We start from the raw sequence: 24399 nt of genomic DNA on the forward strand, positions 1-24399 counted from the left end.
TTGAGAAAGTAAAAATTATGTAAGTATTATTTTATGTACGTGTAAAAGAAACTTTCTTTCAGTCCTACAACTTGTCCCTGGGAGGGTCTAAAATGTTTAAGGTCATTGTTGGAGTGCCAGTCATGGCACAGAGGAAATGAATCTGACTAGGAACCAAGAGGTCGTAGGTTCGATCCCTGCCCTCGCTCAGTGGGTTAAGAATCAGGCATTGCTGCGAGCTGCCGAGCTGCGGTGTCGGTTGCAGACACGGCTCGGATCCTGCCTTGCTGGGGCTGTGGGGTAGGCTGGCAGGTGTAGCTCCTCCGATTGGACCCCTAGCCCGGGAACCTCCATATGCCTTGGGTGCGGTCCTAAGAAGCAAAAAAAGAAAAAAAATATCAGTGCCAAATTTGGGAAAACTTTATGAAGTTTCTTCCCTAAGGAGCACTCAGATGACAGGTTATTTCCACACAAGGCTTGAGCCCTGCCCGGGCTTTGGGAAAAAAGGCGGTGCTGAGGGAGGGATGCTGACTTGTGTTTCTGTGTGAGGTCCAGCCTTCTGGGGTCCCACAGAGCGGGGTGAGGGTCTCCCTTTCCCTCCCCCTCCCCGATGTGCGCGGCCCGCGCTCCAAGCCTGGTCCCATAAGACCCTCAGTTCCAGGAAGACCAACACCTGTTTTCCATGGTCCCAAAACCCTTCGGAGCAAAGGAACCTTTAACGCTCTGCTTCCCCTCCTGGGCTCCACTCTGGAGGTCTGCAAACGTCTTTCCTGACCTGAACTTGAATAGGCTTGAGAAAATTGTAACTATTCTTGTCCAGGATGGTCCGTGTTTCTCGGTCTCGGTCTCGGTCTCGGGGCGGGGGGGGGGGTGTCTCGTGGGATCCCCAGGTCTAGACCCCCTGTCTCTTCTCGGATGCCCAGGCCCCTCCGGGATCCCGACTGCTGGCTTCACCCTCGTCTGCAAAGCGATCGCTTCCACAGCCACCCCCGGAGAAACCTCCCAAACTCCGGGGACCTCCGCGGAGGGGGGCAGGGGACAGGGTGGGACAGCATGATTTCTCCACCCACATCGCACCCCCACGACCTGTGGTGTCCAAGTTCCCCTTCTGTGCCAGGCCACAGCTGCCTGTCACTCTGTCACCCTCTGGCTTCCTGTTGGGGCCTCCCGGGTCCCTCCCCACATTCAGGGCGTTCCTGTCCCTGACAGAGGGACCTGGACCGGGCTCTGCCCTGGCCGAGGTGGACATGGTGCCCCTGCTGCTGCTGCTGCTGCTCCTGCTGTGGGGGGGTGAGTGGGCTGGGGAGGGGGTGGGGGGAAGGAGGCAGCACGAGGGGGGGCGGGGTTAGGTGAGGGGTGGGGGTGCTGGAGCTGGAGCGGAGCCTCTGTGTCCCCCAGGGTCCCTGCAGCAGGATCAAGGTTTCTGGCTCCAAGTGCAGGAATCCGTGACGGTGCAGGAGTGCCTGGGTGTCCATGTGACCTGCTCCTTCTCCTTCTCCTGGAGTTACTGGTTTTCCCCTGAGTATCTCTTCATCTACTGGTTCCGGGAAGGGGATAACACCCGCCTCGGTGAGCCTGTGGCCACAAACAACCCACACAGACCAGTGAACCCACAGACCCGGGACCGATTCCAACTCTCTGGGGATCCCCAGAACAAGGACTGCTCCCTGAGCATCAGAGACGCCAGGATGAGTGACACGGGGGTCTACGTCCTCCGGCTGGAGGAAGAACACAGAATAAAACACACTTACACAGATAAGAAGCTGAAGGTGCAGGTGACAGGTATGGCGGGGGACCCAGGGAGCGGACCCCCGAATTAGAACAGCGGTGGGACATAGGACCTCTCCCTGCTCCAGGTCTCGGGGTTTGGGGGTGCAGGGGAGATCCGGGACCCGGGGTGAGCTCTGGCCCTGAGGCACTGGTCCCTCTCAGGGTCCCGCTCTGGGTGCCCACCCCTCTCTCCTCCTCAGCCCTGACAGAGAAACCCGACATCCGCTTTCTGGAGCCTCTGGAGTCTGGCCGCCCCACAAACCTGACCTGCTCCCTGCCGCCAGTCTGTGATGGGGGGAGGCTTGTCCATTTCTCCTGGGCGGGGGCCGCCCTTGATGCTGTGGACCCAGAGGCCCTTGGCTCCTCGGTGCTCACCCTCACCCCGAGACCCCAGGACCATGGCACCAACCTCACCTGTCAGGTGAAACTCCAAGGAGCTCAGGTGACCACGGAGAGAACCATCCAGCTCAATGTCTCCTGTGAGTGTGGGGGGCCGGCTGTGTGCCGGTGGGCTGTGTGTGTGCATGTGTGCGTGTGTGTGTGTGAGTAGAGGACCAGGGCGGGCTCTTTTATACATCTGATCTGTGGGAAACTTGGTGGGGAGTGGCCATAAAGGACAGCAATTCCTCCCCTCCTGGTTTCCCTCCTTGGGAGCTGGGTCAATTTCCACCCCCCTCCTCGCCTCTGAACCAAGGCCAGATCTTTCTATTCCAGACGCTCCGTGGAACCTCACCATCAACGTCTCCTTCAGAAATGTCACAGGTAGGAAGGAACCCCTCCTCCCCGGGGCTGCATCATGCTTAAGTGGGAGAGAGGTGCCGGCATCAGGGCTTAAGTGGGATCAGATATGTCAAGAGCAAGGCTAAAATTGCCACCCTCCTCCCTCACCTCCCATGCACCAGTCCACACGTGCACACACACATACAGACACATACACACATGTATACACACAGACATGCAAACGCACACACAGAGATACACATACACACACATGCGGAAACACATTAATCCAGACACAAATACACATACACACGCAACACACACACACACACACAAATGCACACATTCGCAAATGCATGTACACGGTCGCACACACGTACACGCACTCACACACGTACACCCACGCATACATAGCACAGACACACGCATACACATACGCATGCGCGTACTGTGCGTGCGCGCTCTGTTCAAAGCCCGTGTCACTTCGCCTCGCTTCTGCCCTGTGGTTTTCCTGAACAAAAGCCTCCTTATATCCCATTTCCTGCTGCCTTCACTGAATCAGTTTCTCAAAGATGCGGAGTCTCTCTGTTCTCCTTCCACCAAACCGCCCAGGCATGTCCCACTGAGACCCTGAGACTCGGCGAAAGATAGGAGGTCCAGACACTTTGGGGCCACCTCCTTAGGGTGTGAAGATCCAGCAGTAGAACCTACTCTGAACCACGGCCAGTTGCGGGGGGTGGGGGTGGGCGGGGGAGAAGCCAACGAGATCCTGGAAAGGGGGGAGATGGAAAAGTCAGCCTCCCCCAGCTCTGCCGCTGCACTTTCCCCCAAAGTCCTCAAGATTCTGCAGAACACCTCGTCCCTCTTCATCTTGGAGGACCAGGCTCTGCAGCTGCTCTGTGTGGCCGACGGCAACCCCCCTGCACAGCTGAGCTGGTTCCGGGGGTCCCCAGCCCCGAATGCCACCCCCATCTCTAGCACCACAATCCTGGAGCTGCCAGGCGTGGGGACGGTGCCAGGAGAAGTCACCTGTCGGGCTCAGAACCCGCTGGGCTCCCAGAATCTCTCTCTGAGCCTCTTGGTGGTCTGTGAGTGTGGGGACCCCTGGGGGCAGGACACTGGGGTCCAGTGGAGGGGACAAGCCTGATGACCTCCTCCCTCCCTGCAGCCCCCCCGCAGCTGCTGGGTCCCTCCTGCTCCTGGGAGGACAGGGGTCTCCACTGCAGCTGCTCCTCCCGAGCCCAGCCCGCCCCCTCCCTGCACTGGCGCCTGGGGGAGGGGCTGCTGGACGGGAACTTCAGCAACGCCTCGATCAAGGTCACCTCCAGCTCCACCGGGCCCTGGGCCAACAGCTCCCTGAGCCTGGGCGAGGGGCTCAGCTCCAGCCTCAGACTCAGCTGCGAGGCCCAGAACGTCTACGGGTCCCAGGGCGCCACTGTCCTGCTGCTGCCAGGTCAGGGCACTCTTTGGGGACAGAGGCTTGGGGAAAAGGAGTTACGATCCTAGACGATGATTTTTTGAGGGGAGAGGGGTTGGGGTCTGGACAAAAGGTGATTGATTGTTAGGATAGGGTGCTCCATCTCTGGCCTGAAGAGGCTTTCTAGAAAGTTCTACAAGGAGGCAGAAAGGCCGGAGATTGACTCCGGGAATGAGGTCATGTCCCGCCTTTCTTCTCCGTAGGAACATCCGGGTCCCTGACAGGAGCGGTTCCTGGAGCGCTTGGAGGTGCTGGTGCCATGGCCGTGCTGTCCCTCTGCTTATGCCTTATCTTCTTTTGCCTGTAAGCTTTTGTTCTTGGGGAGGGACCTCCACGTGTGTGGTAGGGAATCTGGAAAGAGGTCCCTTCATCTCAGAAATGCTGAGCTGAGTAGATTAGATCTGGGATGGGGGGTGGGGTCTTTTGTGGGGGTGGGGAGAGACTGGGTCACAGCTTTATTGAGATATAATTCCCATACACGTAAGAGGTACCATTCCCTGGCTTTTGGTATTTTCAGAGTTGTGTGGCCATCAGCACCATCAATGATAACACATTGTCCTTGGTCCAAAGTGAAAGAGTAACCAGAAAGGAACCCACACCCCTTGTTCACCCTGCTCATCCTCCCCGCAGCCCTAGGCAACCACTCATCTCTTTTCTGTCTCTCCAGAGTTGCCTATTCTGAGTATTTCATATAAGTGGAATCATAAAATATGTGCTCCTTTGTGACTGCCTTCTTTGAGTTAGTGTGATGTTTGCAAGGTTCATGCACGTGCACCTGTGTCAGGACCTCATTTCTTTTGATTTCCCAATAACGTTCCATCGTGTGACTGGAGCACATTTTATGCACCGATGGATGGACGTTTGAATGGTTTCCACTTTGGGGCTGTCATGAATACCCCTGCTGTGATCGTGTGCGTACAAGTTTTTGTGCATAAGGGGTCTTTCATGGTGGAAATTCAGTCTTGGCCAACCCCCTGGTCATCCAGGAGGATGGGGCACTGGCTGACACATCAGGAAGTCCTCCAGGTCCAGTTCCAGGGTCTGGATGCCTCAGATGTCTTACCTGGGAGTGGGGGGGTCAGGGTGGGGGGGTGGTCGGAGGTGGGGGGCAGCCTGAGCCATCCTGGCTGCAGCACACTGCTTTCTTCTCTTAGAGTCAAACGCCGCAGAAGGCAGGCAGCACGAACACCCAAGGGCATGGATGATGAAGACCCCGTCATGGGTACCGTGGCCTGGGTGAGTGATGTGGGCGTCTTCTCACGTGGTGGGGTCCTGGGCAGGTCCGCTCAGCGGGTCCAGACTCAGCTCCTCCGCATTTCCTGCTCCTCCCTGGCCCCCTGGGCAGGCCAGAGAGTTGACTTCCTTTCTGTTCTTCCCCTTCATCTCCCAGCCCTGGTGGTCCTCTGCTGACTACTGAGCCCACCTCACTACTTTGCAAGACACCGGCTGCCAGAACCATCTCCCTGACACCAGTACTTCCCAGCCATTCTGGCGTCTCAGTGCTATTGTTTGCTCCCCTTGCGTAGATAGTCAAGCCACACTCCTCGGTCTGAGGATAAGAGGTCCTTCCTGATGGCAGCTCCAGCCACGAGTCCTGCCCTAGGGTCCGGCTACACTCGCCTTCGGGCTGTTTCCACATGGATCTACTTTCTTATGACTTGCAGCCTTTGAAAGCACAGTTCCTTCTACCTGAAAAGCCCCGGCCCTTCTCCGTTTCTGCCAGATCCCCTCACTTCCTCTTTCCAGCTCCAGCAGCCACGTCTACTCTGGAAAGCCTTTGATCGCTCCCCCCCCCCGCCCCCATCCATGTCCATCCCTCCCTCCTCGGTGTCCCCAGAGCAACGTGTCCATCCCTGTTCTGAGGGGCACGTCACACATCATCACTGCATTTACCTGTCTCCACCCTGTGTTTTTGAAATTACGGTTGAGTTACAATGTGGCATTTTCTTCTGCACAGCAAAGCCACCCAATCATATATATTCATTCATTCCCTTTCTTATATTATCTTCCATCCTGGTCTGTGGAACCGGATAGAGTTCCCTGTGCTGTACAGCAGGACCTCATTGCTTATCCATTCTAAATGTAAGACTTTTGCTTCCACGAACCCCAAACTCCCAGTCCCTCCCCCTCCCTCTTGGCAACCACAAGTCTGTGAGTCTGTTTCTGTTTTGTAGATAGGTGCGTTTGTGCCGTATTTTATTTTATTTTATTTGCCATATGTTAGATTCTACATAGAAGTGATATCCTATGGTGTTTGTCTTTTTCTGACTTACTTCACTTATTATGAGAATCTATTGTTGCGTCCATGTTGCAAAGGGCATTGTTTCATTCTTTTTGTGGCTGAGGAGTATTCTGTATTCATCTGTGGTTGGACATTCCATGTCTTGGCTATTGGGAACAGTGCTGCAATGAACATGGGGGTGCATGTATCTTTCTGAATTGTAGTTTTGTCCAGATAGATGCCCAGGAGTGGGATTGCTGGATCATATGGTAGTTCTATATTTAGTTTTATAAGTGACCTCCATCCTGTCCTCTGTAGTGGTTGTACCAATTTACATTTCCACCAACAGTGCAGGAGGGGTCCCTTTGCTCCACACCCTCTCCGCATTTGTTATTTGTGGACTCATTAATGATGGCCATTCTGACTAGTGTGAGGTGGTACCTCATTGTAGTTTTGATTTGCATTTCTCTAATAATTAGTGATGTTGAGCCTTTTTTCCTGGGCCTGTTGGCCCTCTGTATGTCTTCTTTGGAGAAATGTCTATTTAGGTCTTCTGCCCATTTTTCAATTAGGTGTTTGTTTTTCCGCTGTTGAGTTGTATGTGTTGTTTGTGTATCTTGGAGATTAAGCCCTTGTCAGTCACCTTGTTTGCACCTTTTCTCTCCCATTCTATAGATTGTCTTCATTTTTTTCAGTGGTTTCCTGTCTCCACCCTGGAGGGCAGGGGCTGGAATTTTCTTTCCCTTTGTCTTTGTCCAGCTTGTCCCCTCTCCCCTTTTATAAAATTGGGCTCATGGGAGTTCCCGTTGTGGCGCAGTGGTTATCGAATCCAACTAGGAACCATGAGGTTGTGGGTTCGATCGCTGGCCTCGCTCAGCGGGTCAAGGATCTGGCATTGGCATGAGCTGTAGTGTAGGTCGCAGACCAGTGGCTCGGATCTTGCGTGGCTGTGGCTGTGGTGTAGACCGGCAGCTACAGCTCTGAATAGACCCATAGCCTAGGAACCTCCATATGCCGCGGGAGCGGCCCTAGAAAAGGCGAAAAGACAAAAAAAAAAAAAAAATTGTGCTCATGTCACCTTAAATGGAATTACTCAAAATGCTTTGTTCATGACCAAGCTGTTGTCAGGGGAACAAGCAATGTTTGCTTTTACTTACTCATTTTTATTCATAATATGATAAGCAAGTGTAAACCTACCATCCACCCTAAGACCTCAAACACGGATGCTAACTTTCATCTCTCCACGTTGCTCCTTGACACATCCCCAGTAAGCGCTGCCCTCTTGAATCTTCTGTAACTGTTTTTTTCACATATATGTCTACCCGAAACAGATGGTATTTTGTTAAATTACTTCTGAGCCTACAAAGGGTGTCACAGTCCATGTACTTTTTTTGGGCTTGCCTTGGAGATGCAATATTGCATCACAAAGAGTCGTTCCTGTTTTTGCCCAAGGTTGCAGTTCCCCACTGTATAATAATTCATTTTATGACTATGTCTGTTATCTAAGGGCATACTGATGGACCTTTGAGTTGTTTCTGGATGTTGCTCTTATGAACATTCTTTTTTCTTTTTTCTTTTTTGGCCACAGTTCCCGGGCCAGGAATCAGAGCCTAGCCGCAGTTGAGACCTAAGCTGCCTAAGGGCAGTGCCAGACCCTTTAACACGCTGTGCAGGGCAGGGGATCAAACCTGTGTCCTGGCGCTTCAGAGACACCACCAGGGCTGATCCATGGCAACACAGCTGAAACTCCGTGAACATTCTCATTCGTGTCTCATTGTATTCACATGCGAGAATTCTCTCTAGCATTGCTTAAGAGTTTAATTACTAGGTCCTAGGGTAGGTAAAGTTCATATTTACAAGATGACGACAAGTGGTTTTCCAAAGCAATTGCATTCCTTTTGTTTGTTTTTTGTTTTTTTAGGGCCACACCTGTGGCACATGGAGGTTCCCAGGCTAGGGGTCCAATTAGAGATACAGCCTACACCACAGCCACAGCAATGTAGTTTCCAAGCCACATCTACGACCTACACCACAGCTCATGGCAACACCGGATCCCTAACCCACTGAGCAAGGCCAGGGATTGAACCTGCAACCTCATGGTTCCTAGTGAGATTCATTTCTGCTGGGCCACAGCGGGAACTTCCAAAGCAATTGCATTTTTTCACATGCCCATTTATGCCTATCAGATTCTATTGATCTATAATTTCTCCATCGCTTGGTTTTCGCAGTTTTCTTTTGGTCATCTCATCATATCACTAGGGTATTGATTTGCATCTATTTGGTTGCCAGTGAAGTTGAAAATCTCTCTACATCTTCTATGCTGTATGCACATCTTTGTAAAATGCCTGGTCACATCTGCAACCCGTTTTTCTTTTGGATGTTTGATTTTTTCTTAGTATATTTCTTGAAGAGCTTTATAGTTTTTTTGTTTGTTTGTTTGTTTGTTTTTTGCTTTTTAGGGCCACACCCGAAGCATATGGAAGTTCCCAGGCTCGGGGTGGAATTGCAGCTGCAGCTGCTGGCCAGTGCCACAGGCACAGCCGCACCAGATATGAACCTCATCTGTGATCTACATCACTGGCAACACCAGATCCTTAACCCACTGAGCGAGGCCAGGGATTGGATCCGAATCCTCACAGACACTATGTTGGGTTCTTAACCCTCTGAGCAACAACAGGAACTCCTATATATTTTTATAATTTTTTTTCTGGTTATATGCATCATAAATGGTTTCACCCAGGGAGTAGCTCACCCTCACTTTTTTAAAGGTGACCTTTGGTGACCATAAGATTTTTTTCCTAATTTTTATTTTTTAATGGAAAGATTTTCAACAGCCATGCTCTTGTTGAGTTTTTTTTTTTTTAATTGTAAATATCTCATGATCACACCCTGTGTTTTTTGTTAATTTGTTTGGTTTTGGAGGGGGGTTTGGCTGTGCCCGCAGCATTCAGAAGTTCCCAGGCCAGGGATCGAACCTGTGCTACAGCAGTGACAAAGTTGAATCCTTAACTGCGAGGCCACCAGGGAACTCCTGTTATGCTATTAAATGTTAGAATCGGTTTGTCAAGTTCCAAAAAATACTCCTGTTGGGCTTTTGGTTGGAATTACATAGAATCCACAGATCAGCCCAGTGAGAATGTACTTGTTTGTGAATTCAAGTCTTCTTATCCATAAAAATAGATATTTCTATTCATTTAAGTCTTTTAAAAAATGTTTTCAGAGTTCCTGTCGTGGCGCAGTGGAAATGAATCCGACTAGGAAACATGAGGTTGCAGGTTCGATCCCTGGCCTCAATCAGTGGGTTAAGGATCCAGCGTTGCCGTGAGCTGGAGTGTAGGTCGAAGACAAGGCTCAGATCCTGTGTGGCTGTGGCTGTGGTGTAGGCCAGCAGCTGTAGCTCCAACTGGACCCAAGCCCCCCCCCCCAAAAAATGTTTTCAGGGAAGTTCCTGTTGTGGCTCAGCAATTAAGAGCCCGACTAGCATCCATGATGATGTGGGTTTGAGCCCTGGACTCTCTCAGTGGGTTAAATATGCGGTTTTTCCATGATCTGTGGTGTAGGCCTGCACCTGCAGCTCCCATTCAATCTCTAGCCTGGGAACTTCCATATGCAGCAGGTGCAGCCCTAAAAAGCAAAAAAAAAAAAAAAAGATCTTTTCAAAAAAGATGGAGAATTCCTTCGCACGGGTCTTGGTTATCTTTCACTGTTTTTCTTTCTGAGTACCAGTTATTGTTAGTATTGTAAATGCTGTCTTTTTAAAGTGCTTTTTCTGATTGCTCATTACTGGTATGCAGAATGAAAAAAGTTTTTTAACATTAGAGGAGTTTTTTGTAATTAAAAAAAAAATCACAAATTGGTCTTGGGTGTCATTTAGAAGCTTGTTGCTTTGGTGGTTGGAAAATTCCTAGATCTCAGAAGTTCCTGTTGTGGCTCAGCAGGTCACAAACCCAACTAGTAACTGTGAGGATGCAGGTTCGATCCCTGGCCTTTCTCAGTGGGTTAAGGATCCAGCATTGCAGCAAACTGCAGCATAGGTCACAGATGTGGCTCAGGTCCAGCTTTGCTGTGGTTGCAGCTCCACTTGGACCCCTAGCCTGGAAACTTCCGTGTGATGCAGGTACGGCCAAAAAAAAAAAAAAAAAGAGAGAGAGAAAAATTCTTAGGTCTTATTCGTTAGCCTGCAAGACCATCCTTTTTCAGAAACAAAGATACCATCTGAAAACAACTGCGATATTCTTGTTTTTCCGCGGTCATGGCTCACTGAGTCAAAGTGGGGGAATTTGATGCAAATGTACTGTCATTTCCTTCAAGAATCAACTGGTCTTTCTGGGCTTCAGGCCCTTCAGCCTCCTGCAACCCCTGCAGGTAGAGTTTTCTTCGGAGAGGTTTCAAATGTCAATAAATGAGTCACTCCCCTGAATTAGTGGTGAGGAAGCCACCACGCTCAGCCAACCTCATCTGGCCCCAGAAGTCTGAGTGTACCTTCGGGTTGCAGGCAGGATGTGACTACAGATTGTTTGAATGGTAGCCAGTTTCCTTCCATTTCCCCACTATTTGTCCACCCACAGCTTCTCCTTTTACTGCCTGAGTTGATGGGGTTGAAGCTGGGTTCTGCAGGGTTCCTTTTTTTTTTTTTTTTTTTTTGTCTTTTGTCTTTTTAGGGCCACACCTGCAGCATATGGAGGGTTCCCAGGCCAGGGATTGAATCAGAACTGCAGCTGCGGGCCTACACCATAGCTCATGGCAATGCCGGATCCTTAACCCACTGGGCGAGGTCAGGGGTCAAACCTGCAACCTCATGGTTCCTAGTTGGATTCGTTTCCACTGCGCCATGATGAGAACTCCCTGTTTTATTTCTTTAAAAAAATTTTTTATTATAGTAGATATACAATGTTCTGACAATTTCTGCTGCACAGCAAAGTGACCCAGCCATACACACATATACATTCTTTTTTTTCCTCATGATCCTCTGTCACGCTCCATCATAAGTGACTAGATAGAGTTCCCAGTGCTATACAGCGGGAGCTCATTGCTTATCCATTCCAGAGGCAATAGTTTGCATCTATTAACCCCAAACTCCCAATCCATCCCACTCCCTCCCTCCTCTTGGCAACCAGAAGTCTGTTCTCCATGTCCATGAGTTTGTTTCTTATCGGTAGTTAGGTTCATTTGTGCCATATATTAGATTCCAGATATAAGTGACATCATATGGTATTCATATGGTATTTGTCTTTCTCCTTCTGACTTACTTCATATATATGAGAATCTCCAGTTGCTGCAAATGGCTTTTTGTTCTTTTTTATGGCCGAGTAGTATTCCACTGTCTATGTGAACCATCCATCTGTGGTTGGACATTTAGGTTGTTTACATGTCTTGGTTGTTGTGAATAGTGCTGCAGTGAACATAGGGGTGCATTAGGGTCTTTACCTTGAATGTGCATTTCTTCCCTGTCACTGTAGTCACCTCACTTGGAGTGTTATCTGTGTGGGTCCTGAGAATTGTCTTTATTCCCTCAGCAGATGCAGCAATGAGTGAAATACAATTACATAGTTAATTAATCTTATACTCTTCCAATTTGCTAAGCTCTCCTGTTAGGTCTAATAGTTTGTATATAGACACAGAAGTGTTTTGTTCAATCTAGAAAAATATCGCAGGTTGGCCTTAGATGTCACTTAAAGTCTTGGGGATATCAAATTTGATGATTCTTTCATCTGCGAAATAATAACAGCTTATTTCTGCCCTTTGATTCTAAGTACTTCCTTTCTTTTCTTTAATATCGTGGCTAAGACGTCAAACTCAAACAGAAGTGGTGATGGCGGGTGTCCTTTATTCCTCCTGGTTTTGAAGGAAAAGCATCCAATAGTCTGCCATTTTATTTTATTTTATTTTATTTTTTAATGCTTTTGGCCACACCTGCAGCATATGGAAGTTCCCAGGCAAGGGCTCGAATCAGAGCCGCAGCTGTGACTTGAGCCATTGCAGTTGGATTCTTAACCCATGGAGCCACAGCGGGAACTCCTTGTCTGCCATTTAAGTGGGCTGTTGTATTTTTTTTAAAATAAAATAAATAGATAACCTTCATCAGGGTAAGGAAGTTCTTTTCTTTTTCTTTTTTTTCTTGTCTTTTGTCTTTTGGGGGCCACACCTGTAGCATATAGAGGTTCCCAGGCTAGGGGTCCAGTCGGAGCCACAGCTCACGGCAACCCCAGATCCTTAACCCACTGAGCGAGGTCAGGGATTGAACCCGCAACCTCATGGTTCCTAGTCAGATTCATTTCCCTGCACCACGACGAGAATTCCCACTAGATTGTGTTTTGATCGGCGTATAGGGTTTTTATGACACTTATTTTTAAAAACATGCTGAGGAGTTCCTGTCGTGGCTTGGCAGTAACGAACCTGACTAGGATTCCTGAGGACTTGGGTTCAACCCCTGGCCTTGCTAAGTGGGCTAAGGATCCAGCATTGCCGTGAGCTGTGGTGTAGGTCACAGATGAGGCTCAGATCCCGCATTGCTGTGGCTGTGGTGCAGGCTGGTAGCTGTGGCTCCAATTCCACCCCTAGCCTGGGAACCTCCATATGCGGCACATTCAGCCCTAAAAAAAAAAAGCGTGTTGAGACTTGATCTGGGGCCTTGTGATGATTTTCTATAAATAGTTCCTGTATGCTTAAGAAAAAATGTATATTTTCGATTTTATAAATTCCAAGTAAGATCAATAATTGTATTGCTCAAATCAAAATCTTTACCAATAGGTCTTCCTGACCGATCAGTATTTGAAATCTTACTTTCTGATAGTTTACTTGTCCATTTCCCCTTGATATCTATCAAATATGTTTCTTCTAGGTGATGTACTTTGAAATTAAAACTGTCTATTTTCGAAGTATTATATCTTAGTAAATCAGACATTTTATATTTAACCACATATAACAATTGTCTCTGTCGCTATTGATACTTTTTGTTGTAAATCTATTTGGTTGGCTCTTAAAATAGATACACCAGTTTATCATGGAGTTCCCATTGTGGCGCAGTGGTTAACCATGAGGTTGCGGGTTCGATCCCTGGCCGGTTGACGATCCGACGTTGCTGTGAGCTGTGGTGTAGGTTGTAGGTGTGGCTCGGATCCCACATTGCTGTGGCCCTGGTGTAGGGTGGTGGCTACAGGTCCAATTAGATCCCTAGCCTGGGAACTCCATGTGCCGCGGGAGCGGCCCTAGAAAAGGCAATAAGACAAAAAAAAAAAAAAAGATACACCAGGTTATCATTGGTTAGTTAGATGCCTGATATTTTTCCATCCTCTCCTCGCCCCATCTCCCCCCAACATTTTTTTATGCTTTAGTGGTGAGTCTTTTTTTTTTTTTTTCGTTTGTTTGTTTTGGTCTTTTTATCTTTTTAGGGCTGCACCCGTGGCATATGAAGGCTCCCAGGCGAGGGGTCTAATCGGAGCTGTAGTCGCCAGCCTACACCACAGCCACAGCAACGCCAGATCTGAGCTGTGTCTGAGACCTACACCACAGCTCCCGGCAATGCTGGATCCTTAACCCACTGAGCGAGGCCTGGAAAGGAACCCACATCTTCATGGATATTAGTCGGGTTCATTTCCGCTTCGCCACAACAGGAATTCCTGGTCTTTTTAAAGAAAATACACAGCCACACGTTCTACTGAGATATATGATCATCTTTCTATCCTATACTGATTGTGTGTGGTTTCTTGATTTTGTCATTTTTATTTGAATTCTTCCTCCCAATGTGTTTTCAGTTTGGGTTTTCCCATGTTAAGACTTCCGAGGACTTGAAGACTGAAAATATTTTTATGCCCCTACATTTGAATTTCATTGGGCAGAAATGAAAAGCCTGGCATCGAGGTGATTTCCTGCCCATGCTTTAAACGCTTCATTGTTCCTTTTTTAAAAATTACTTAATGACTTTTATTACATTTGTAGGTGTACAACAATCATCACAACCAAATTTTACAGCATTTCCATTCCAAACCCTCAGTGCATCCCCCCCACCCGCCAACCTGTCTCATTTAGGAACCATACGGTTTTCAAAGTCTGAGTTACTATCTGTTCTGCAAAGAAGTTCATTTTTTCCTTTTTTTAGATTCCACATGTCAGTGAAAGTATTGGATGTTGGTGTCTCATTGTATGGCTGACTTCACTTAGCATGATAATTTCTAGGTCCATCCATGTTGATGCAAATGCTGTTATTTCTTTCCTTTTATATGGCTGAGTAATATTCCATTGTGTATATGTACCACATCTTCTGGATCCACTCCTCTGTCGGTGGACATTTAGGTTGTTTCCATGTCTTGGCTATTGCAAATAGTGCTGCAGTGAACATTGGAGTACATGCGTCTTTTCAAGTAGTGGTTTTCTCTGGATAGATGCCCAGGAGTGGGATTGCTGGATCCAATGGTAGTTCTAGTTTTAGTTTTCTGAGGACTCCCCATACTGTTTTCCACAGCGGTTGCACGCATTTACAATCCCACCAACAGTGTGCTAGGGTTCCTTTTTCTCCACACCCTCTCCAGCACTTACTGTTTGTAGACTTTTTGATGCTGGCCATTCTGGCCGGTATAGGTGGTACCTCATCGTGGTTTTGATTTGCATTTCTCGAATAATGAGTGATATTGGACATCTTTTCATGTGTTTGTTGGCCATCTGTATGTTGTCTTTGGAGAATTGTCTGTTTAGATCTTCTGCCCATTTTTTGATGGGGTTGTCTGAGCTGTAGTGTTTCTTGTATCCAGTATCACTGTTGGAGATCTTAGGTCAGGCTGAATCTTGCACATTGGTAGGTAATCCTCTCATTCTTCCTGGCAACGTTTATACGTTTCCCCGTGGTTTTGATAGTCTTAAGATTCAGCACCATTAAGATTTGGGTGTGAGAGTTCCCGTCGTGGATCAATGGTTAATAAACCCAACTAGCATCCATGAGGACACAGGTTCAATCCCTGGCCTTGCTCCGTGGGTTAAGGATCTGGCATTGCCATGAGCTGTGGTATAGGTCAGCAGATGTGGCTCAGATTCCACGTTGCTATGGCCATGGTGCAGTCTGGCAGCTGCAGCTCCAATTCACCCCCTAGTCTGGAAACTTCCATATGCCGCGGGTGTGGCCCTAAAAAGATAAAAAAAAAAATGGGTACGGGCTTTTTTTTTTTTTGCACTTGTGGGGCCCTTTTAGCTGAGGAGGTACAGCTTTAACTCTGGTAATTTTATTTCCACTATTCTTGTTCAAGTCTTTCTTCCCCTTTTGATTTATTTTTTGAATTAATTTTAATTTTTTTTTTTGTCTTTTTGCTATTTCTTTGGGCCGCTCCCACGGCATATGGAGGTTCCCAGGCTAGGGGTCGAATCGGAGCTGCAGCCACTGGCCTATGCCAGAGCCACAGCAACGCTGGATCCGAGCCGCGTCTGCAATCTACATCACAGCTCACGGCAACGCCGGATCGTTAACCCACTGAGCAAGGGCAGGGACCGAACCTGCAACCTCATGGTTCCTAGTCGGATTCGTTAACCACTGCGCCACGACGAGAACTCCTGAATTTACTTTAATTTTTAAATTTAATTCTACTTTTTAATTGGAGTATAGTTGATTTACAACGTTGTGTTAGTTTCAGGTGCACAGCGAAGTGATTCAGTTGTGTGTGTGTATGTCCCATTATGGATTATTATAAGATATTGAATACAGTTCCCTCTTTCTCTTTTTATTTCCTTTTTATCTCTTTCATGGACTCTTATCATCTGAGTGTTGATATTTCCTCTTTCTCGCCTCCATCTAGCATAACTCTTCTTTCACAGATTTTTCATCCTTCTCTGCTTCTAGAGGAGACTTTAAAGGCCCTTCCAGCTCAGCGATGTGCCTTCAGTCGTATTTATTCTAGTCTTCATCCCACCACTGGGTACTTCCTATTATCTTTTTTCAGACCCAATATTTCCACTTTTTTACAGAACTGCCTACACATTTCCTCCTTATGTAACTTACATGATTACCTAACTTCTTGTTTTAGGTACGTAATTTCTGATGTACACAATTCCTTTTTTTTTTCCTTTCACTTTCACTGACATATAATTGACATAGAGCCCATGTAAGTTTAAAGGGGTTCAGAATAATGATTTGACTTACAAACATCCTGAAACGAGTGTCGCAGTAAGCTTCGCAAACATCCATCATCTCATATAAATGGAAAACTAAAATAGAAAACATTTTTTTCCCCCGTGTTGAGGACTCTTAGGATTTGTTCTCTCTCTCTCTCTTTCTTTTTTTGTTTTGTTTTGTTTTTGAGGGCCACACCCTTGGCACATGGAGGTTCCCAGGCTAGGGATCCAGTTGGAGCTACAGCTGCCTGCCTACACCATGGCCACAGCAACAGCAGATCTGAGCCGTGTCTGCGACCTACACCACAGCTCACGGCAACGCCGGATTCTTAACCCACTGAGCGAGGCCAGGGATCGAACCTGCAACCTCATGTTTCCTAGTCAGATTTGTTTCCTCTGTGCCACGACGGGAACTCCCAGCATTTGCTCTCTTAATAACCTTCATATATAACATATAGTAGTGTTAATTATAATTACCACATGGCACATGACAGCCCTGGTGCCCATTTATCTTATAACTGGAAGTGTGTATTTTGGCCACCTTCCTCCAATCCCCCCTCTCCCTGCCTCCCGCCTCTGGTGACTACACATCCGATCTCATTTTCGATGAGTTTGCGTGTTTGTTCATCTTTTTTTTTTTTTTTTACCTTTTATTTATTTTTTTCAACTGTACAGCATGGTGACCCAGGCACACATACGTGTACACATTCTTTTTTCTCCCATCATCATGCTCCATCATAAGTGACTAGACCTAGTTCCCAGGGCGACCCAGCAGGATCTCACTGCTAATCCCATTTGTTCGTCTTTGAAGTAAAACCAACCTATAACACTATGTTAGTTCCCGTTACGCAACATAGTGATTCGATATTTTCTATACATTTCAGAAGGATCACCGTGCTGTCCAGTTTCAGTCTGTCACCATACAGGGATATCCCGTAGTTAGTGGCTGGTGTGCGTGATTTCTTATTCACGATGGTCCTATCATCACTCACTCCCCTTGGCGCCTTTAGCGTGCTTAGTTTAAACTCTTGATTGAAATGTTCTAGTACATGCACTTCGGAGGGGCACGAAGTTCCCAGCTTCCATCCAGAGCGTTTATTCTCCGCAGGCGTCCGTTCTGGGCGCGCAGATTCCCCAGGGATGTTAGCTGCTCTGTCTGGAGAGTGGATTGGGTGAAAGCGAAGGGCACATGCTGGTCTGTGTCAGTTCCAAGGATGAGCCCCGGGGTGGAGTGCTCCCAGCCCCTGCCAGTCACCCCCACTTCCTGTCCCCCAAGAAAGCGGCTCAGGTCACCCCTCTGCCTCCCGACCTTCAGGGAGAAGGAGCGCTGGGATTTTGACCCACCAGAGTTGGGGAAGGAAAACAGGAAGGCAAGAACCCCAAAGGCCGGTGAAGCTCCGCATTTGCTTTCTTTCTCTTCACCTCAGTGAACCTCGGTGCTTATGCAGCACATTCCTCAGATGCCCACTCATCACTGTCCTGCCCACACTCTGGATTTTGCAGGCAGTGATTGTTCCAAGGCAAAGGAAGCAGAATTCAGGCACATTGGAGAGCACCCATCCTCTCATCATCAACAAGCCAGCTTCCCAGCCCTGAACCCCATTCATTCCGATTAGGCTTTACTCCCTGCCCCCCTTCAGGGTGATGGATGGATGTCTGCAATTGTGTCTACAGGTGTCATTGCACCTGCAGTTCTTTGCATTGTTGGAGGTTGGTGAATAGAGCTAGTGGCCGGTGTGAATTCCCTATCTCGACAGGAACCATGGCAGAAGGAGCTTAGTTTTCCCCATTCTTTCACTCTCAACCTTTCTGTTCACTTTGTACTGTGGGCGGAACAGTAAAGGGATAAATGACATAGTTTCTGGAGTTCAGCTTCCTCTGTTCAAGTCCTGGATCCAACCACTTCCAAGCGAGTTCACTAACCTCTCTGTCTCTTTATTTTCTCTCCTGGAAATGAGACCACGGACATGCTGGGAACTGTTTTATTGGGTTGTTGCAACAAGTGCTTAGAAATGTGCCTCGTTCATGGGAAGCTTGCTTACCGCTGTTACCTAATGTTACTATTCCTCCTTCTAATATGGAACTGCGTGAATGCAGGTATTTTGGGCTGTGTCACTTCCTGTTTTGTCTTCGTTTGCAAGAACGGCACCTCGTAGCCAGCACTCGGCAAAGAGCTACTGAGTGAAAGAATGAACTGACTGCTTTCTTCTGTTAGTGAATCTGAGCTGCATCTTGTCTGATGGTGATCAGTTCAGCCCTTTTTTGCTATGTGGTGAGGCTATTAATGGACACGTGTCCTTATTTCCTGTTCTTGGGCTGCAGTAGGGTAGTGCACCTAGCTGCTTTGTCATTGCATTTTATCTTGCTCATGCCTAGTATGGGCAACTCTGTCTAGATATTCTTTTTTTTTTTTTTTTTTTTCTGGTGTGGTGAAACCATTTTTCCATAACCTGAAATTTTTTGTTTTCTTTCTGAGCTACCATTTGAAGGCTCACGTTGCTTTCAACACACTCTTCTATAGCACGATGGTGTAGGGAGGTGGGCAGCCATGGCAGAGGAAAGGGAATGGCTTCCCTGTGTCTGGGTACCATCTTTGCTGGGGGCCTTAGGTCCTGCTCTGCTTTCATTTTGCTTTATGGAACCCAGGTCCAGGATCCAGAATTACCATCTTGCTGGATCCTGGACCTAGGTTCCATAAGCTATCTCATAACATACTGAAGTTCAAAAATGGCTTTACCTGTCTCTAATTGATCCTCCTAGCCAACCGTAAGCTGCTGGAGGTCAGGGACCATCTGGCCCCTCAACCAGGACGTGACACAGGAGACGTTGTCAATAATACTGCAGACCTGGGTTTGAGTCCTGGCTCCGCCATTTACCACCTGAGTGACTCTGGGCAAGTTATTTCACTGCCCCCCAATTCAGTTTCCCTATCTGTAGAATGGGAATAATAAGAGCATCAGTCATACTGGGTTTTTGTGAGGATTAAATTCGACTAGGCAGTGCTCTTGTGGTGCAGCAGATTAAGGATCCAGAAGTTCCTGTTATGGCGCAGCAGAAATGAATCTGACTGGTACCCATGAGGACTGGGTTCAATTCCTGGCCTCGCTCAGTGGGTCAGGGATCTGGCATTGCTGTGAGTTGTGGTGTAGGTCAGAGATGCACCTTGGACTCCGAGTTGCTGTGGCTGTGGTGTAGGCCAGCAGCAGCTGAAGCTCTGATTCAACCCCTAGCCTAGGAACTTCCATATGCTGAGGAAGAAGCCCTAAAAAGCAAAACAAACAAACAAAAAAATCGGTGTTGTTGCTGCAGTCGCCTGGGGTTGCTGCTGTGTCAGGGGTTCAGTCACTGGCCTGGAAACTTCCACATGCTGTAGGCATGGTAAATACATACATACATACATACATATATACACACAACTAAGCCCTCAATGTGGCCTGATTAATCTTAGTATCATGAAATTTTCTTTTTTTCTTTTTACAGCCACACCTGTGGCATATGGAATTTCTCAGGCTAAGGCTCTAGTTGGAGCTGCAGCTGCTGGTCTACACCACAGCCACAGCAACGCCAGATCCAAGCTGCGTCTCCAACCTGCACTGCAGCTTTCAGCAACACCAGGTACTTAGCTCACTGAGCGAGGCCAGGGATCAAACCCACATCCTCACGGACACTATGTTGGGGTCTTAACCTGCTGAGCTACAACGGGAACTCCTCTTTTCATTTTTTAAAGTTTTATTGAAGTATAGTTGATTTACAAGGTTGTGATAACTTCTGCTGTAGTATCATAAAACATTTTTTTTTAGGGCCGCACTCATGGCATATGGAGGTTCCCAGGCCAGAGGTTGAATTGGAGCTGTAGCCACTGGCCTACACCACAGCCACAGCCATGCCAGATCCAAGCCGCATCTGTGACCTACACCACGGCTCAGGGCAACGCTGGATCCTTAACCCACTGAGCGAGGCCAGGGATCGAACCTGCGTCCTCATGGATGCTCATCAGATTCATTTCCACTGAGCCGTGATGGCAACTCTGAGTATTATAAAATTTTAAATGAATGAGTGAATAATGAGTTCATAAAAAATATGTGTAGGCTAAGAGGAAGAATGAATGAACAAAGCCCAGCTTCCCTCTTGGGGACCATGCCTGCCATACTCCTTCTTTGACTCCCTTTTCTCCCCTTTATTCAGGGTTCCAGGCAAAAGCCCCGGCCAGACAGCCCCGCAGACCAAGCGCCGTCCCCTGCAGAGGATGCTGAGCCCCCGGGGGAGCAAGAGGAGCTCCATTACGCCTCCCTCAGTTTTCAGGAGATGAAGTCGCGGGAGCCTGGGGACCAGGAGGCCACCAGCACTGAGTACTCAGAGATCAGAAAAAGCAAATGAGGACTCGCTGGAGCTCGGTCCTGGCCAGAGGCATCACAGACTTTGCGGGAAGAAAAGAGAAGGCAGGGACTAGTGGATGAAACCTTTGTGGCAATCTTAGCATTACCTCCTATGTGAGTGTCCCCAGCAAGAGCAGAGAGAAGACAGGTGATGGGATTTGAGAGACGGGGGCTCAGAAGCAGGTTCCAGGCCTTTTTAAGGCACTGCTAACGAGCAGTTCAGGTCATCTCTCCGTGCCTCAGTCTTCCATTCTGTAAATCAGAAATCATATGTCCTACCTCAGAGTTGGGTGAGCATTAAAGAGAGAACACATACAAATCCCAACAAAGCTCCCTTCCCACGGTGTGTGCTTAGCGCCTGCTGGTTTATCTTCCTGGAACAGAAAGATCCTCCTGGGAGGTTCTCCTGAGGCTGAGGGCGACTAGCACTGACCTGAAACAGAGATACGGGCAGATATTTCCCCAGCAGAGATGGGGTTTTTATTCAGGATCAGCCTAGAATTGCATCTCACGGTCAGCAACCAGGCGGGCCACGTGCAAGCTCATGCATGGTGAAGGGAGGAGACCGCTTTTATAGAGGGGATAAGGAAGCTGAGCGCCATAGTAAACGAGTCTGTGGCTTTTCATTTGCTGAGTCCTTGCTGGGGAAAGAAGAGGGGTCTTTCTTCTTCCGGTTGTGCTCTGCTGTCATCACAGCTGGTGAGAGCTCCCCCTTCTGGTCTCCCAATTCCTTTTAATTGAGGCTTCTGTGTATTAATTTTTTACACCAGGCACAGAGGACAGGGGGGCAACCTGTTGTTGTCATTCTCCTTCCCAGGACTCTTGGAAGCCTCCCCAGGGAAAGCGCAGCCCCTCAGCCTGGCATTCGCTTCGTGATAGACCATCTTAACCTCTCTGGACTTGGCTCCTTGTCCTACTTTTATCTGTCACTTCTTCAAGTTCATTTCCTCACCTCCTGACTTCTAGTCACCTCCCCACCATGTTTATGGGCCCTAAAGGGTTCTTTCCATCAGAGAGCTGACCCTTACTCTCCTGAACAAACCCGCTCCTGGCTCCCAGTACCTCACAGTCCTCAGCATTTCATGTCATTCGTGACCTCACTGCTAGCCGCTCATCCATCCTCTCCTCTTGGCGCCTTCTTCCTTAAACCGTCCACACTACTTCATGCCAGTGTCTTTGCAACTGAAGATCTCTTTCCCAGAGTCCAGGCTGCCTTGTGTTCATCTGCTGACACCTGTCCTTCAGCTCTGAGTTCGGGGACAGCTTTGGGTTAAGAGGGTGAGCTGAAGAGAGAACTCACACACTCTCTCCTCTAAAATGGGAACTAATTAATTTTTTAATAAGGAAGTGCACATGGAGTTCCCGTTGTGGCTCGTGGTTAATGAATCAGACTAGGAACCACGAGGTTGTAGGTTCTATCCCTGGCCTTGCTCAGTGGGTTAAGGACCCGGTGTTGCCGTGAGCTGTGGTGTAGGTTGCAGACGTGGCTTGGATCCCATGTTGCTGTGGCTCTGGTGTAGGCCGGTGGGTACGCTCCGATTAGACCCCTAGCCTGGGAACCTCCATATGCCGCAGGAGCGGCCCAAGAAAAGGCAAAAAGGAAAAAAAATAAATAAATAAATAAAAGGAAACGCACTATATCAAAAACAGCCAAAGTTTCCCCAGCAGCACTCTAGTGTGATTGCCTACCAATAAGCCTTGTGGACTCTGAGTGCCTGACACTGGCATCCATTTGGGAGACACCCATCTCGAATAAACACATTGCCACCAATTACTAAAGAGCCAGGCGGCCCCACCCAACATGTTCCCTTTTAGGAAGTCCTAGGTGGGAGTTCCCATGTGGCTCAGTGGTAATGAACCCGACTAGTAACCATGAGGAGGCGGGTTCCACCCTTGGCTTTGCTCAGTGGGTTAAGGATCAGAAATGAATCCGACTAGGATCCATGAGGACACGGGTTCAATCCCTGGCCTTGTTCAGCCGGTTAAGGATCTGGTGTTGCCATGAGCTGAGCTGTAGGTCACAGACGTGGCTCAGATGTGGCGTTGCTGTGGCTGTGGGGTAGGCCGGCTGCTAAAGCTCTGATCTGACCCCAGCCTGGGGACCTCCATATGCCATGAGTGTGGCTCTACAAAGACAAAAAGAAAAGAAAGCCCTGGGTGACTAGGTAACTGACCCCTGAGTGAGCTTGCTTTTCCCTTCTTATGCCCTAATTCTCATTCTTACGTTTTAAAGTCACCATAAACAGTGAACTCACAAGACCCTAGGGACCCCACCTTGTACCCCAGTAAAGGCAGAACCCAAGGCCCTTATTTTATCACTTGCCCCGTGGGTATGCTGTGTATCTTCTAGGACTTGTGAGTCGTGAGCCTTGTTTTTTGAAGTTCCCAGATGATTTTTGCTAAAGGGTGTCTTGCAATCATGACAAGAACCACAGGGGCCAGTCTGGCTACGTCCTTGACTCTGGTTGGGGAAATGTCTGTGGGGCTGATCACAAGTACAACAGGCCTAGGTGAGTGCCCCCTGCCGCACCCCAACACAAAACACATACCCGAGCCTGGATGTGTTATTTCTTAAACGTTAGAAAATGGCTGTGAGCAAAGATGTAGACACTTTCAGTGTGGTACTCGGAGGATGCTGATTGCCACCCTTCACGACTGGGTCCCCATCTTCAGTACAGTAAGGCATTGAGTTGTGACTCTTGTTTTGGTAATTGCAGGTTAGATCAATCTGATCAAACCTTGTGCTGAAAAATAATTCCTTGGGGGGAAAATGAATAGAAAAGAATTCAACCCCTCATTTTAAAACTATAGACTACCTGGGAGTACCCTGGTGGCCTCATGGTTAAGGATCTGGCATTGTCACTGCTGTGCCTTAGGTTGCTGCTATGGTGTGGGTTCAAGCCCTTGCCTGGGAACTTCTGTGCGCCATGGGCACAGAAAAAAAAAAAAAAAAAGAATAGAATACCTGAAAATAAAATAGAATTCAGTAGGCCAAAATTTGGGGAAAAGCCTGCACCCAGAGAATTAGGCAGAATATTTAAGCCAAAATTCTAAAGCCCCCTATGGCCCCTACTGACCATGGGAGCTTTGGCTCTTTGGCCACGTGTGGTCGTGGAAATCAAAGTCAGAACTCTGGCCCTGCCTAAAGTGGGAAGTTTCGTAGGGGATCATTTGTGGCTTGAGTTTGTATCAGTCTAAAGTTGAGTCAAAGAAAATCAAAGACAGAAAATCTGAACAGCCACCAGAGAAAAAAGACAAATTTCCTTCCAAATAAGAACATCTTGGAGTTCCCCGGTGGCTTAGCAGGTAAAGGATCTGGCAGTCACTGCTGTAGTTTGGGTTTGATACCTGACCCCGAAGCCTCTACATGCCATAGTTGTGGCCATAAAAACAAACAAACAAACAAAAAACCTCAAAAAACCCCAAAACCAAAGAAGAGATGCTTAATTGACCAATTTAGCAAGCAGCAACCATGCCAGAACAGAAGAAAGCAAATACTATCTTGAAATATCACTTCATAATCTATACTCCATAATGATAATTTTATTGTTTAATTTTTAATTTAAAATTTTTTTCTTTTTCAACACATATGGAAAATAAAATAATATGGGATATTTACATTGAATAAAATTGGATAAATGGGAGCATCCATTGTGGCTCAGCGGGTTAAGAACCCAACTAGTATCCATGAGGATTCGGGTTGGCTCCCTGGCCTTGCTCAGTGGGTTAAAGATCCAGCGTTGCGCTGAGCTGTGGTGTAG

General features: G+C 48.0%; 1 protein-coding gene across 1 annotated transcript; it reads left to right on the top strand.

Annotated features, from left to right (window-relative positions):
- SIGLEC5 (sialic acid binding Ig like lectin 5) lies at window positions 1093-23165 on the top strand. Its single transcript, XM_003127386.4, has 9 exons — window positions 1093-1269; window positions 1378-1761; window positions 1950-2228; window positions 2464-2511; window positions 3303-3557; window positions 3638-3922; window positions 4150-4249; window positions 5101-5182; window positions 20448-23165. The coding sequence occupies exons 1-9, from the start codon at window positions 1227-1229 to the stop codon at window positions 20637-20639; spliced, it is 1668 nt and encodes a 555-aa protein (XP_003127434.1). The 5' UTR covers window positions 1093-1226; the 3' UTR covers window positions 20640-23165.

Source organism: Sus scrofa, chromosome 6 (assembly GCF_000003025.6).
Source record: "Sus scrofa isolate TJ Tabasco breed Duroc chromosome 6, Sscrofa11.1, whole genome shotgun sequence".
Taxonomy (NCBI): Eukaryota; Metazoa; Chordata; class Mammalia; order Artiodactyla; family Suidae; genus Sus; species Sus scrofa.

What these genes read in the sequence shown, in the direction of transcription:
- SIGLEC5 (XM_003127386.4), top strand. Translation starts at nt 1,227, where the DNA reads ATGGTGCCCCTGCTGCTGCTGCTGCTGCTCCTGCTGTGGGGGG. An exon ending in CTCCTTCAGAAATGTCACAG is followed by an intron (nt 2,512 to 3,302) that starts GTAGGAAGGAAC and finishes TTTCCCCCAAAG; the next exon opens with TCCTCAAGATTCTGCAGAAC. An exon ending in TCTGAGCCTCTTGGTGGTCT is followed by an intron (nt 3,558 to 3,637) that starts GTGAGTGTGGGG and finishes CCCTCCCTGCAG; the next exon opens with CCCCCCCGCAGCTGCTGGGT.